General features: G+C 55.5%; 1 protein-coding gene across 2 annotated transcripts in view; it reads left to right on the top strand.

Annotated features, from left to right (window-relative positions):
* The window catches only part of LOC119966625 (uncharacterized abhydrolase domain-containing protein DDB_G0269086-like), a 229,516-nt gene that overhangs the window by 201,776 nt on the left and 12,915 nt on the right, over positions 1-14,825 (top strand). For both annotated transcript variants that reach the window (XM_038798629.1, XM_038798628.1), the window contains one exon: positions 9,463-9,543. In XM_038798629.1, coding sequence (XP_038654557.1) covers positions 9,463-9,543 — 81 coding nt within the window. The remainder of the gene's footprint in view (positions 1-9,462; positions 9,544-14,825) is intronic.

The raw sequence follows: 14,825 nt of genomic DNA, 5'->3' as shown, positions 1-14,825 counted from the left end.
GGCCAATGTATTAAAGGCAAGGTACAGTTACAGCAGCTACTGATACCATTCACCACATTCACCCCCTGTTTAAAAAAACACATAGTCCGTTGGGGGTGAAGTGGAGTTATAAGTTCAGTCTTGTGGGTGGTCTGACCGTCCGTGCTGACCTTCTCCGCTCCGGTGGTGGTGCCGTCGGTTTTGATGGTGGTATATCCGGGAGCACGGTTGACTGAGCCATTGCGAGCCTTGGAGCGGGGGGGGGGTATCCGGGGTGACTAGGGTGATCGGTGCCGGCGCCGGCTGGGGGGGCAGGGGGTGCTATGGGGGGGGGGGGGGGGGGCGCTGTCAGGGTCGGTGGTCGATGCGGGGAGGGGAGCGTCGGTAGGAGGGGGGGGGTCAGTGGGGAAAGCGTCGGGGTCGGTAGGCAAGCCAGCGGGTGCCGGATCTCGCAGGGAGACGGTATCCTGCCTGCCGTCGGGGTGCTCGACGTAGGCGTATTGAGGGTTCGCGTGTAGCAATTGGACCCTCTCGACTATGGGATCTGTTTTATGGCTCCTCACTTGTCTCCGGAGTAGGACTGGTCCCTGAGTCGTCAGCCAGAGTGGAAGCGAGACCCCAGAGGTGGACTTCCTGGGGAAGACAAACAAACGATTGTGAGGGGTCTCGTTCGTGGCCGTACAGAGGAGCGACCTAATGGAGTGCAGGGCATCGGGTAGGACCTCCTGCCAGCGGGCGATTGGGAGACTCCTTGTCCGTAGGGCTAGGAGGACGACCTTCCAAACTGTCGCGTTCTCCCTCTCCACTTGCCCGTTTCCCCGCGGGTTATAGCTCGTCGTTCTGCTCGAGGCGATGCCCTTGCTGAGCAGATACCAACGCAGCTCATCGCTCATGAACAATGTACCCCGGTCGCTGTGGATATAAGCAGGGAAACCAAACAGTGTGAAGATGCTGCGCAGTGCCTTGATCACATGGAACACAGGGAGTGGACCATCTCCATCTGGGACTGCACCACTTCAACTAGTGAGTGGGCCACCTCCCTCTGGGACTGGGCCACCCCACCCAGTGTCTGGGCCGCACCGGCAAACGACTGGGCCATGCTGCCGATGCTCTCAGCCTTGGCCTGCTGTGACTGGGCCATGCTGCCGATGTGCTCAGCCTTGGCCTGCTGTGATTGGGCCATGCTGCCGATGCTCTCAGCCTTGGCCTGCTGTGACTGGGCCATGCTGCTGCTGATGTGCTCAGCCTTGGCCTGCTGTGACTGGGCCAGGCTGCCGATGTGCTCAGCCTTGGCCTGCTGTGACTGGGCCATGCTGCTGATGTGCTCAGCCTTGGCCTGCTGTGATTGGGCCATGCTGCTGCCGATGCTCTCAGCCTTGGCCTGCTGTGACTGGGCCATGCTGCCGATGCTCTCAGCCTTGGCCTGCTGTGACTGGGCCATGCTGCCGATGCTCTCAGCCTTGGCCTGCTGTGACTGGGCCATGCTGCTGCCGATGTGCGCAGCCTTGGCCTGCTGTGATTGGGCCATGCTGCTGCCGATGCTCTCAGCCTTGGCCTGCTGTGACTGGGCCATGCTGCCGATGCTCTCAGCCTTGGCCTGCTGTGACTGGGCCATGCTGCTGCCGATGTGCGCAGCCTTGGCCTGCTGTGATTGGGCCATGCTGCTGCCGATGCTCTCAGCCTTGGTCTGCTGTGACTGGGCCATGCTGCTGCCGATGCTCTCAGCCTTGGCCTGCTGTGATTGGGCCATGCTGCTGCTGATGTGCTCAGCCTTGGCCTGCTGTGACTGGGCCATGCTGCTGCCGATGTGCTCAGCCTTGGCCTGCTGTGACTGGGCCATGCTGCCGATGCTCTCAGCCTTGGCCAGCTGTGATTGGGCCATGCTGCCGATGCTCTCAGCCTTGGCCTGCTGTGACTGGGCCATGCTGCTGCCGATGTGCTCAGCCTTGGCTTGCTGTGATTGGGCCATGCTGTTGCCGATGCTCTCAGCCTTGGCCTGCTGTGACTGGGCCATGCTGCCGATGTGCTCAGCCTTGGCCTGCTGTGACTGGGCCATGCTGCCGATGTGCTCGGCCTTGGCCTGCTGTGACTGGGCCATGCTGCTGATGTGCTCAGCCTTGGCCTGCTGTGACTGGGCCATGCTGCCGATGCTCTCAGCCTTGGCCTGCTGTGACTGGGCCATGCTGCCGATGCTCTCAGCCTTGGCCTGCTGTGACTGGGCCATGCTGCTGCTGATGCTCTCAGCCTTGGCCTGCTGTGACTGGGCCATGCTGCCGATATGCTCAGCCTTGGCCTGCTGTGACTGGGCCATGCTGCTGCCGATGTGCTCAGCCTTGGCCTTCTGTGACTGGGCCATGCTGCTGATGTGCTCAGTCTTGGCCTGCTGTGACTGGGCCATGCTGCCAATGTGCTCAGCCTTGGCCTGCTGTGACTGGGCCATGCTGCTGCCGATGCTCTCAGCCTTGGCCTGCTGTGACTGGGCCATGCTGCTGCCGATGTGCTCAGCCTTGGCCTGCTGTGATTGGGCCATGCTGCTGCCGATGTGTTCAGCCTTGGCCTGCTGTGACTGGGCCATGCTGCCGATGCTCCCAGCCTTGGCCTGCTGTGACTGGGCCATGCTGCTGCCAATGTGCTCAGCCTTGGCCTGCTGTGACTGGGCCATGCTGCCGATGTGCTCAGCCTTGGCCTGCTGTGATTGGGCCATGCTGCTGCCGATGTGTTCAGCCTTGGCCTGCTGTGACTGGGCCATGCTGCCGATGTGCTCAGCCTTGGCCTGCTGTGACTGGGCCATGCTGCCGATGCTCTCAGCCTTCGCCTGCTGTGACTGGGCCATGCTGCCGATATGCTCAGCCTTGGCCTGCTGTGACTGGGCCATGCTGCTGCCGATGTGCTCAGCCTTGGCCTGCTGTGACTGGGCCATGCTGCCAATGTGCTCAGCCTTGGCCTGCTGTGACTGGGCCATGCTGCTGCTGATGTGCTCAGCCTTGGCCTGCTGTGATTGGGCCATGCTGCTGCCGATGTGTTCAGCCTTGGCCTGCTGTGACTGGGCCATGCTGCCGATGTGCTCAGCCTTGGCCTGCTGTGATTGGGCCATGCTGCTGCTGATGTGCTCAGCCTTGGCCTGCTGTGACTGGGCCATGCTGCCGATGTGCTCAGCCTTGGCCTGCTGTGACTGGGCCATGCTGCTGCCGATGCTCTCAGCCTTGGCCTGCTGTGACTGGGCCATGCTGCCGATGCTCTCAGCCTTGGCCTGCTGTGACTGGGCCATGCTGCTGATGTGCTCAGCCTTGGCCTGCTGCGACTGGGCCATGCTGCTGCCGATGCTCTCAGCCTTGGCCTCCTGTGACTGGGCCATGCTGCTGCCGATGTGCTCAGCCTTGGCCTGCTGTGACTGGGCCATGCTGCCGATGCTCTCAGCCTTGACCTGCTGTGACTGGGCCATGCTGCCGATGTGCTCAGCCTTGGCCTGCTGCGACTGGGCCATGCTGCTGCCGATGCTCTCAGCCTTGGCCTCCTGTGACTGGGCCATGCTGCTGCCGATGTGCTCAGACTTGGCCTCCTGTGACTGGGCCATGCTGCCAATGTGCTCAATCTTGGCCTGCTGTGACTGGGCCATGCTGCCAATGTGCTCAGCCTTGGCCTGCTGTGACTGGGCCATGCTGCCGATGCTCTCAGCCTTGGCCTGCTGTGACTGGGCCATGCTGCCGATGCTCTCAGCCTTGGCCTGCTGTGATTGGGCCATGCTGCTGCCGATGTGCTCAGCCTTGGCCTCCTGTGACTGGGCCATGCTGCCGATGCTCTCAGCCTTGGCCTGCTGTGATTGGGCCATGCTGCTGCCGATGTGCTCAGCCTTGGCCTGCTGTGACTGGGCCATGCTGCCGATGTGCTCAGCCTTGGCCTGCTGTGACTGGGCCATGCTGCTGCCGATGTGCTCAGCCTTGGCCTGCTGTGACTGGGCCATGCTGCCAATGTGTTCAGTCTTGGCCTGCTGTGACTGGGCCATGCTGCCAATGTGCTCAGCCTTGGCCTGCTGTGACTGGGCCATGCTGCCGATGTGCTCAGCCTTGGCCTGCTGTGATTGGGCCATGCTGCTGCCGATGTGTTCAGCCTTGGCCTGCTGTGACTGGGCCATGCTGCCGATGTGCTCAGCCTTGGCCTGCTGTGACTGGGCCATGCTGCCGATGCTCTCAGCCTTCGCCTGCTGTGACTGGGCCATGCTGCCGATATGCTCAGCCTTGGCCTGCTGTGACTGGGCCATGCTGCTGCCGATGTGCTCAGCCTTGGCCTGCTGTGACTGGGCCATGCTGCCAATGTGCTCAGCCTTGGCCTGCTGTGACTGGGCCATGCTGCTGCTGATGTGCTCAGCCTTGGCCTGCTGTGATTGGGCCATGCTGCTGCCGATGTGTTCAGCCTTGGCCTGCTGTGACTGGGCCATGCTGCCGATGTGCTCAGCCTTGGCCTGCTGTGATTGGGCCATGCTGCTGCTGATGTGCTCAGCCTTGGCCTGCTGTGACTGGGCCATGCTGCCGATGTGCTCAGCCTTGGCCTGCTGTGACTGGGCCATGCTGCTGCCGATGCTCTCAGCCTTGGCCTGCTGTGACTGGGCCATGCTGCCGATGCTCTCAGCCTTGGCCTGCTGTGACTGGGCCATGCTGCTGATGTGCTCAGCCTTGGCCTGCTGCGACTGGGCCATGCTGCTGCCGATGCTCTCAGCCTTGGCCTCCTGTGACTGGGCCATGCTGCTGCCGATGTGCTCAGCCTTGGCCTGCTGTGACTGGGCCATGCTGCCGATGCTCTCAGCCTTGACCTGCTGTGACTGGGCCATGCTGCCGATGTGCTCAGCCTTGGCCTGCTGCGACTGGGCCATGCTGCTGCCGATGCTCTCAGCCTTGGCCTCCTGTGACTGGGCCATGCTGCTGCCGATGTGCTCAGACTTGGCCTCCTGTGACTGGGCCATGCTGCCAATGTGCTCAATCTTGGCCTGCTGTGACTGGGCCATGCTGCCAATGTGCTCAGCCTTGGCCTGCTGTGACTGGGCCATGCTGCCGATGCTCTCAGCCTTGGCCTGCTGTGACTGGGCCATGCTGCCGATGCTCTCAGCCTTGGCCTGCTGTGATTGGGCCATGCTGCTGCCGATGTGCTCAGCCTTGGCCTCCTGTGACTGGGCCATGCTGCCGATGCTCTCAGCCTTGGCCTGCTGTGATTGGGCCATGCTGCTGCCGATGTGCTCAGCCTTGGCCTGCTGTGACTGGGCCATGCTGCCGATGTGCTCAGCCTTGGCCTGCTGTGACTGGGCCATGCTGCTGCCGATGTGCTCAGCCTTGGCCTGCTGTGACTGGGCCATGCTGCCAATGTGTTCAGTCTTGGCCTGCTGTGACTGGGCCATGCTGCCAATGTGCTCAGCCTTGGCCTGCTGTGACTGGGCCATGCTGCCGATGTGCTCAGCCTGGGCCTGCTGTGATTGGGCCATGCTGCTGCCGATGTGCTGAGCCTTGGCCTGCTGTGATTGGGCCATGCTGCCGATGTGTTCAGCCTTGGCCTGTTGTGACTGGGCCATGCTGCCGATGTGCTCAGCCTTGGCCTGCTGTGACTGGGCCATGCTGCCAATGTGCTCAGCCTTGGCCTGCTTCGCTAATGTGCCCAACCGAGGTGATGCTCCCTGGGATGGTGGAGGGTGACGGAAGCAGCTGTGACAGAAAGCCCATGTCTTCCGACCTGAGCTACGGGATGTCCTGAGTCTCGGGTGGGGGCTGAAGCGGGAGGTGTGGGCTGAAGGAGGGTGAGGAGGGTGAGGGGGGTGCAGGTTGGGGGGGGGGGGGGTAAGGGGTGAGGGGGGTGTGGGGTCTGGGGGTGAGGTGGGTGAGGGGGTGCAGGTTGAGGGTGGGGTAAGGGGTGAGAGGGGTGTGGGGTCTGGGGGAGAGGGGCTGTGGGGGGGCGGGGCACACATGTCATGGGAATCCGCGACAATGCAGGATCTGACTTCCTCGCCCGCCGTTGAACTCCACCTCGCTGACCTCCCTTTCCTCTGGGCCGCCCGGGCATGATGAGGAGCTGCAGTTCTGGTGATGCCCCTCCTGTCTCCTCTTGCTCACGGCGGTGTGTGTGTGTGTGTGTGTGTGGGGGGGGGGGGGGGCTACAAATAGCACAACCGTTAGATCTTCCAACGCAAGCTGCCCAGAGGTTGGGTAGATGGTGGTCTCAGTGACCAGGGCACCCGGTCAGGGCGGCTGGCACGGGTGCTGGCATGCGGGGCAGGGTGGGGTTTGGCTTTCCCCGGAGGGGAGGAGGGGGGCCGGGTTATAGGTGGGTGCGGGTGGATGGCGGGGTTAGTTCCAAGGGCACGGAACAACCAACTCACCCTGGCTGCCCTGAGGAGGTCATGGAATTCTTCCGGCACTGCATGCCAGTCCAGACGGCGTTGCCCACGGTGCTGAACGGTGGCACCTGGCGGCTTTCCTCCCGGGCCGGGGTACAGGGTCTTCCTTCTCTCCTCCACGGCGTCCAGGAGAGTGTCCGCCTCAGCGTTCCTGAACCGTGGCACTGCTCTCCGCACAGCCATCTTGTTGTCTGGGACGGTGTGTGTGTGGGGGGGGAAGGGCCTTTAAAGTGCGGTTGCGGCGTGTGAGACTCATATACGCCAATCACAGACCCGGCTAATCCGGCACTGTTCTCCATGGAATTGATTGCGTTCCACGTGGTGATGGTGCTAACCTATTTAAAGTAAACGGAATCGGTGCAGCTGTTGCACCATTTTTTCTGTCGTAAAATACCACAGTTCCCACGCCGGCGTCAGCAATTAGTCTCAGCGACTGAGAATCCCGCCCCCTATTCAGCGAATAATATGGCCTGGTTGGCGCTATGAGATGTCTGAGCCGCTGAGGCCCCATCTGGGCAATTTGACACGTGAAGACGGATTCTGTGGGGCTCACAGGTGGTCATCCTGCCTCAGGCCAGGTGGCCCCCCTCCTTCAAGAGTGACATACTGCCCAGCCTGGGCAGACAAAGATGCAGGCAGTGGCTGGGCATCGATAAAGCCATTGAAGGACTGTAACAATATTGCCACCATTGCCAAATGCAGAATGCAGCGATCTTTGCTACTTCCGTCCACCAATCACGCATTGAAATGGCCAGGTTGCCTGTGGTCCAGGGTCCATCTTGATTATGCGAGCCGTTTTATGGGCAAGATGTTTTTGGTGCAGACTCCAAGTGGCCATTGGTTCAAGAGATTGGGACCAATAACCTCAGCAGCCATGTAGATGCCTCGCCTTACGTCGAGCGTTTGCCATTCAAGGCCTTCCTGGGTCAATTGTTTCAGACAACAGCGCCCATTTCACCAGCGATGATTTTCAGGTTTTTGTACGAGCCAATGGCATATGACACACCTGGACAGCCACTTACCAGCCAGCGTTGAATGGGCTGGCTGAGAGGGCTGCCCAAACTTTGAAAAATGCCACGAAAAAAACAACCTGATAAACTCTTCCACCGGAGGTTGGCTATTTTATTGTTGTGGTCCAGCTCAGCCCCCCATTCAGCCACAGAGGTCACACCAGCTGAGCTGCTCATGGACCGTCAGTCGAGAACCCGATTGGATCTTGCATTACCAAATTTAGCGAGGAGGGTGGCAGTATGCCAGGCCTCCCAGAAGAGTCAGCGGTCAAAGCAGAGGGTGAAAGGCTGTTTCACGTGGAGTCCCGGTTTTGGCCGATAATGTCGCGTCAGGTTCGCCGTGGTTAAAAGGACGTCTTGTCGCCCAGTCAGGGCTGGCATTTTGTGCGATCACAGGAAGATCATCAGAAAGCACGTCGACCACTGGAGGGGTGGAGAGGTAAGTGTCAATTCTGCAAGTCCAGCTAGCATCATGAAGACTCCTGTAACTCTGTCCAACCCAGGTGAGCCAGGGATTCCCGTTTCTGTTCAACCAGCCCAGCCTGTCGAGGCCAGTGAGGCCAGTGATGTCAGTCCAACTGTCATTGAAGTGGTGCCTCCTGAGATGGCACCACTCAATCGCCCAAAAGAGTGTCAAGACTAGGGGAGGGCAATGGAGGTCTGGGAGGACCTGGAGGTCTCATCGATTGACTTTTTGATGGACTCTCCTTCACCTGTTTTCTCTGTTAATATTTGTAACTTCGGCATATAGTTTTTGGGGTAGTTGTGATAAGGGATTTAAGTGGGGGAACGTTAGAGCAAGCTGCTGAGGTACGAATCGGGCAAATCAGACGGCGAGAGATCCAGTAATGTTGAGAATCTTGTGGGAGCTCATTTTTGGCACTAAATGCCATGGTTACGGGCCACGATCTCGCCGCCACAGCAGTCATGAAACTCCCTGTCAAACACGTTCAAAACCGGATATTAGCTTTGGTCCGCTGAATCGTGCTCATAGATTCCAAGTCGGAAGAAAATACATAATTGACCATTCATATCATTGCAATTGTTCATTCGGCAAATCAGCCTGAGATTGCCCAGTCCTGATGACAGGTCAGTCTGAGGGAATTTTGGAAAATGCCGTCCCTGTTAACTTCCCACAAGTTCAGAGTGCCATAAACCACACACTTTGAATCATAATGCCACCCTAGCAAGCAGCCAGTAACCTTTGTTAACCATTCCATTCATGTCAGAAGGCAATTTGGGCAATCCAGTCTGTCACAAATGTAACTTGACTTCTGTGGTAGTATGACTAGAGGTACTACGGTACCTGGGAGTGTGAGCTACCATTGGTGGAGAAGGCTCGCTGCTCATTGGCCCAAGTGTTTGCATTTCATTGGTCGGAACGTAAGGTAGCTCCGCCCAGTGAGGTGGGGTATAAGAACCCGTGTTCCCCACCAGCCGGCCTTCTTTCTGTACTTGAGCTGCTGGGGAAACATCTTGTAGATTAAAGCCTTCAATTCGGACTACTCCTTTGTTTCAGTCGTTACTGATCGCGCATCAACTTCAAACGGTGAGAGGATGTGAGACATTTAAAAGAGTACAAAAGCTGTGGTGAAGAGCCTGTATCATTTCCATTTCTGCGATTATTAGCTGTTCCAAGATATTATGCGCTGGCTAATTGTATAGTTTGGTGAATGCAAACAGGACCGCTTATTGGGAAATCAATTCAGCACAATAATATGGGGCATGATATTTCCTGTGTGATTCAGGACCCTGCTCTCAAGTTCAAACGGGGGTCAGCAGATTCAGAAATTGCAATTGACCACGAACTAAGTGAATTGGTACTTGCCACTTGCGTGCAGCCCAGCCTCGCCCATATCTTGCCTCTGCGAAAGTGGCTTGTGCACGTATTCTTGCATTGTCAAGAGTTTCCATCTTTCAGATCAGACATTGAAGCAAGGCCGACTGCAGAGTAGGATATCAACTCTTGGTATAACGCCCAACAAGTTCCTCAGCTAGCACTGTTGTATATTGTGTAATAATCGGCCATTTACCATGACCGCAGATGTTTCAGATGTGTTGGCAATTAATATTTCAATATTTCTCTTCTATTTATAGCACAATCGTGCCCATGTCCACAACAATCTTTTCCACGTTTTGATCCAGATGCACCCGTTGATTTGACATTAGATTATCGACGTAAGTGTTTTGAAGCCCAAAGTGCTGCTGTATATATTCTTACTAGTACTGTTTCCATAAGATTATTTATCCTATTGTACTAAATCCTGCAGTGAGTCGTTTTAACAGCAAAAGTACAAATCAAAAGCTTTTTTTGGTCAGGAACACACCATCAAGACTATCATTAGTCCAAAAATGGTATTGTATTGACACAAGTGCGTTTCTATACCCATATTAACAAGGTTTGGCCAGCCCGACATTTTGCGAGACAGACTGGGCAGGATTCTCCGATCGCTGAAATTGTGTTCGGCCATCGGCCGGAGAATCCTCGTTGGCACCGAAATCAGAGGCGGCGCCGCTTTTGCCCCCTCACAAACGGCGTCGCGACGGCCTCAGGAAAATCACCTGAGGCCCTCCCCGATGCTCCGTCCCCGATGGGCCGAGTCCCCGACGGAAGCTTTCTGTTGTCATGGAGACCCACGTGGGGGGGGGGGGGGGGGGCGTTCCGCTGGCCGGGGGCATCAGCGAGGACTGGAAGGATTGGTGGGAGGTGCTCCAGGGGTGGCGAGGCGGGGTTACCAGGGGGACAGGCCCGCGCAAGGCCAGCGCATATTGCACAGGCCGCCGCCGTGCTCATGCGCAGACACGAACCCGGCCATTCTCCAGCCGTCTTTGGCGTGGGAGCCGGTCACGGAATTAGTGATTTCTGGATTTGTGATGCATAAGGTACGGGGCAAGATAAATATATCAGTTAATCTTTTCATGTTTGGACTCACTCACGGTGGCAGCCATGGAATGAGCAGTCGCTCATCTGGTAGCTTCTGCTCAGGATGGTATTTACAGGTCCGTTCCCCGTCTGAAGGGCAAGGTTTTGGATGGAAAGAGGGACCATGGGGATTTTGGAGGACTTTGGCTGGTTCTCTGCTTGAACATGGGAAAAGGACAAGACGTTCCTGATTGAGGCCACAGGGCAGGAGAGGAGGTTAGAGGAGTTGCTGTTTAAGGTAGTGGGGGCGAGTTGTGGATACCTGAGGATTTAGGCGACGCGGGGTTGCTGGGCGCAGCTGCACAAGTGGAGCAGATGAAGAGGGACTTCAAGAGCTGGTATGTGCTGCCACTGTCATTGATGGGACGCATGCAGACGGTAAAGATGACCGAGCTGCTCAGGTTCCTGTTCGTAATTCAGAACCTCTCGATCTTTGTCCGGAAGTCGTTCTTTAAAAAGGTTAACGTGCTGATCGTTGGGTTTGTATAGGCTGGGAAGACCCACGGGTCAAAAGAACATAAGAACTAGGAGCAGGACTTGGCTATCTGGCCCCTCGAGCCTGCTCCATCATTCAATTAGATCATGGCTGATCTTTTGTGGACTCAGCTCCACTTTACTGCCAACACCATAACCCTTAATCCCTTCATTCTTCAAAAAACTATCTATCTTTATCTTAAAAACATTTAATGAAGGAGCCTCAACTGCCTCACTGGGCAAGGAATTCCATAGATTCACAACCCTTTGGGTGAAGAAGTTCCTCCTCAACTCAATCCTAAATCTACTCCCCTTATTTTGAGGCTATGCCCCCTAGTTCTGCTTTCACCCGCCAGTGGAAACAACCTGCCCGCATCTATCCTATCTATTCCCTTCATAATTTTATATGTTTCTATAAGATCACCCTAAATCCTTCTAAATTCCAATGAGTACAGTCCCAGTCTACTCAACCTCTCCTCATAATCCAACCCCTTCAGCTCTGGGATTAACCTAGTGAATCTCCTCTGCACACCCTCCATGGCCAGTACGTCCTTTCTCAGGTAAGGAGACCAAAACTGAAGACAATATTCCAGGTGTGGCCTCACTAACACCTTATACAATTGCAGCATACCCTCCCTAGTCTTAAACTCCATCCCTCCAGTAATGAAGGACAAAATTCCATTTGCCTTCTTAATCACCTGTTGCACCTGTAAACCAACATTTTGCGACTCATGCACGAGCACACCCAGGTCTCTCTGCACAGCGGCATGCTTTAATATTTTATCATTTAAATAATAATACGTTTTGTTGTTATTCCTACCAAAATGGATAACCTCACGTTTGTCAACATTGTATTCCATCTGCCAGACCCTAGCCCATTCACTTAACCTATCCAAATCCCTCTGCAGACTTCCAGTATCCTCTGCACTTTTCGCTTTACCACTCATCTTAGTGTCATCTGCAAACGTGGACACATTGCCCTTGGTCCCCAACTCCAAATCATCTATGTAAATTGTGAACAATTGTGGGCCCAACACGGATCCCTGAGGGACACCACTAGCTACTGATTGCCAACCAAAGAAACACCCATTAATCCCCTATCCATGCTACTGTTATGGGCCAGGGTTTAGGGAACCCCGAAGTGAAATGAATGAAATGAAAATCGCTTATTGTCACAAGTGGGCTTCAAATGAAGTTACTGTGAAAAGCCCCTAGTCGCCACATTCCGGTGCCTGTTCAGAGAGGCTGTTACGGGAATCGAACCGTGCTGCTGGCCTGCCTTGGTCTGCTTACAAAGCCAGCGATTTAGCCCTGTGCTAAACAGCCCCTATGTGTGCACCGATTGGTGATAATCATAGGTTTGCAATGGGGGGGGGGGCTGGATGTGAGGTTTTGGGGGTTGCGGCAGGCAGAGATTGAACAATTTGGAGATCTGTTTGTAGGGGGCAGTTTTGCGGGATTAGAGGACCTGGAGGAAGAGTATGAGCTGCCCAGGGGGAATGATTTCAGATACTGATGGAACCATCAATTCACCTGACTCGTGTTTTCCGATATGAATATAGGCTTTAATCTACTTACTACAGAGCCAGCCTGTTACCCGTTGATGAACTCTCAGGGAACTGCAGGCTGACTCTGGACAAGGGTATTTATACAGCAGCACAAGGGGGAGGAGTCGTGGGCAGAGCCAAGGATGGAGCCCTATACAAGCTCCTGAGCATTCCCAGAGCTACTCCCCCTAGTGGTCGGATAACGCCACTGCGGTTACAAAGATACAGTGTGAATTGCCAAGTTACATTCACCACAGATACTTACAGGTTTGGGATTTTGAGAGAAGTGCTGTCCTTTCCTGGGTTCCCAGCCTCGGGGTTTCAGGACAAGATGCTGTCGAAGGAGGAGATAGGGGAGGGGAAGGTGTCCGAGGTCTACATGGAGCTGATGGATTGGGAGGGGGCCCCTGTGGGGGATATAAAATGGATGTTGGAGGAGAGGACGTGGGTGTAGAGCGAGAGGACTGAGGTCCTGGGGAGGGTGAATGGGCCCTCGTCTGGAATTACAGACTTGACATCGGTAGTGGAAAATTCTAGAGCACATTCTAGATCACATTCTGGAGCACTTAGAAAACAGTAGCAAAATCGGATGAAGTCAGCATGAATTTACAAAAGGGAAGTCAGGCTTGATACATCCTGTGAGGAAGTAGCCAGTAGAGTTGATGAGGAGGAGCCAGAGAATGTGGTTCAGTTGGATTTTAGAAGGCTTTCAGCAAGGTCCTACAGAAGAGATAAGCAATTAAAATTAATGCGCTTGGGATTAGGGGTGGCGCATTGAGATGGATAGAAAACTGGTTGGCAGACAGGAAACCAGGAATAAACGGGGGTTGGATTTTCCGATTTGGAGACTCTACTCCCACGCCGGCATGGGAACGGTGACGGTTTACGCCAGCCACCGCTTCTCCGTTTTGTCCGGGGTTGGCAGGAAGGCAGTGTAAAGCACCCAGCTCTAACTGCCGATATGGCCTGGAGAATGGCCAGGTCTGTGGCCATGCATGCGCACGGAGGCGGCCTCCAGCGGCCGCGCCCTGTCTCATGGCGGATGCCGCTTGCGGGCCTGGCCCGTGAAATAGTCCCCCCATCGGTCAGCTGGCGTGCCCTGGGTGCCCCACCACAGTGCCCCCATCCCTAAATAATGTTCCCCCTACCCGCGGCCCTCCCCCGACTGGCGATGCTGGACTGAGCCGCCATACTGAGTCCCCGACGGGTGAGACCGTGAGAGACCCACCCTGTCAACAACTCGGCCAGTCGGAGGCGGAGCATCGGGGGGGGGGTGGGCCTCAGGCCTGAGGGCTTAGATACGTGGTGCGGAGTACTCTGCGGGTAAGCCGCTGTGGAGGGACAGAGCATCACGAAGGCGGTGCTGCCCCCGATTCTGTCGGGAATTCGGATTCTCCGGCCCATCGTCGAACGCAATTTCGGTGTCGGCGACCGGAGAATCTAGCCCCGGATTTTTTTTACGAATGGCAGGCGGTGACTCGTGGGGTACCTCAGTGATTGGTGCTAAGCCCCCAGCTGTCCACAATTCATATCAATGATATAGATGAGGGAACTGAATGTAATATCTCCAAATTTGCACAACACTGGGTGGGAGGGTGAGCTGTGAGGAGGATGCAGAGATGCTTCAGTGTGATTTGGACAAGTGGGTGGTCATATGCATGGCAGATGCAGTACAATTGGGATAAATGCACTGGGGAGTACGGGGAGAATGCTGGTAGGTGGAGTTGAAATGCCCATCAGCCATGATTGAATGGCGGAGTGGACTCGATGGGCCGAATGGCCTTACTTCCACTCCTACGTCTTATGGTCTAAATGTGAGGTTATCTATTTTGGAAGCAAAAACAGGAAAGCAGATTATTATCTGAATTGGCTTTAGATTGAGAGAGGATACTGTGCAATGAGACCTGGGTGTCCTTGTACACCAGTCACTGAAGGTAAGCCTTCATACTGAGAGGATTCGAGTACAAGAATACATCTTTCTGCAATTAAATAGAGCCTCAGTGAGAACACGCCTGGAGTATTGTGTGCAGTTTTGGTCTCCTTATCAGAGGAAGGATGTTCTTGCTCGAGAGGGAGTGCAGCAAATGTTTACCAGACTGACTCCTGGAATGGTCGGAGTGATGTATGAGGAGTGATTGAGTCATTTAGGATTGTATTCGCTGTAGTTCAGGGGGGATCTCATAGAGACCTTTAAAATTCTAACAGGACTAGACAGGGTAGATGCAGGAAGGACGTTCCCAATGGTGGGCGGGTCCAGAACCAGGGGTCACAGTCTGAGGATACGGGGTAGACCATTTAGGACAGAGATGAGGAGAAATTTCTTCACCCAGAGAGGGGTCAGCCTGCGGAATCCATTACCACAGGAAGAGGTGAGCCAAAACATTGTATTGTTTCAAGAAGGAGTTAAATTTATTTCAGGACAAAAGAGATCAAAGGGTATGGGGGGGAAAGGGGAAACGAGCTATTGCGTTGGATTATCAGCCATGATCATAATGAATGGCGAGCAGGCTCAAAGG

The sequence above is a fragment of the Scyliorhinus canicula genome, chromosome 5 (assembly GCF_902713615.1).
Source record: "Scyliorhinus canicula chromosome 5, sScyCan1.1, whole genome shotgun sequence".
NCBI lineage: Eukaryota > Metazoa > Chordata > Chondrichthyes > Carcharhiniformes > Scyliorhinidae > Scyliorhinus > Scyliorhinus canicula.
This window is presented reverse-complemented; position numbering and strand designations above follow the sequence as displayed.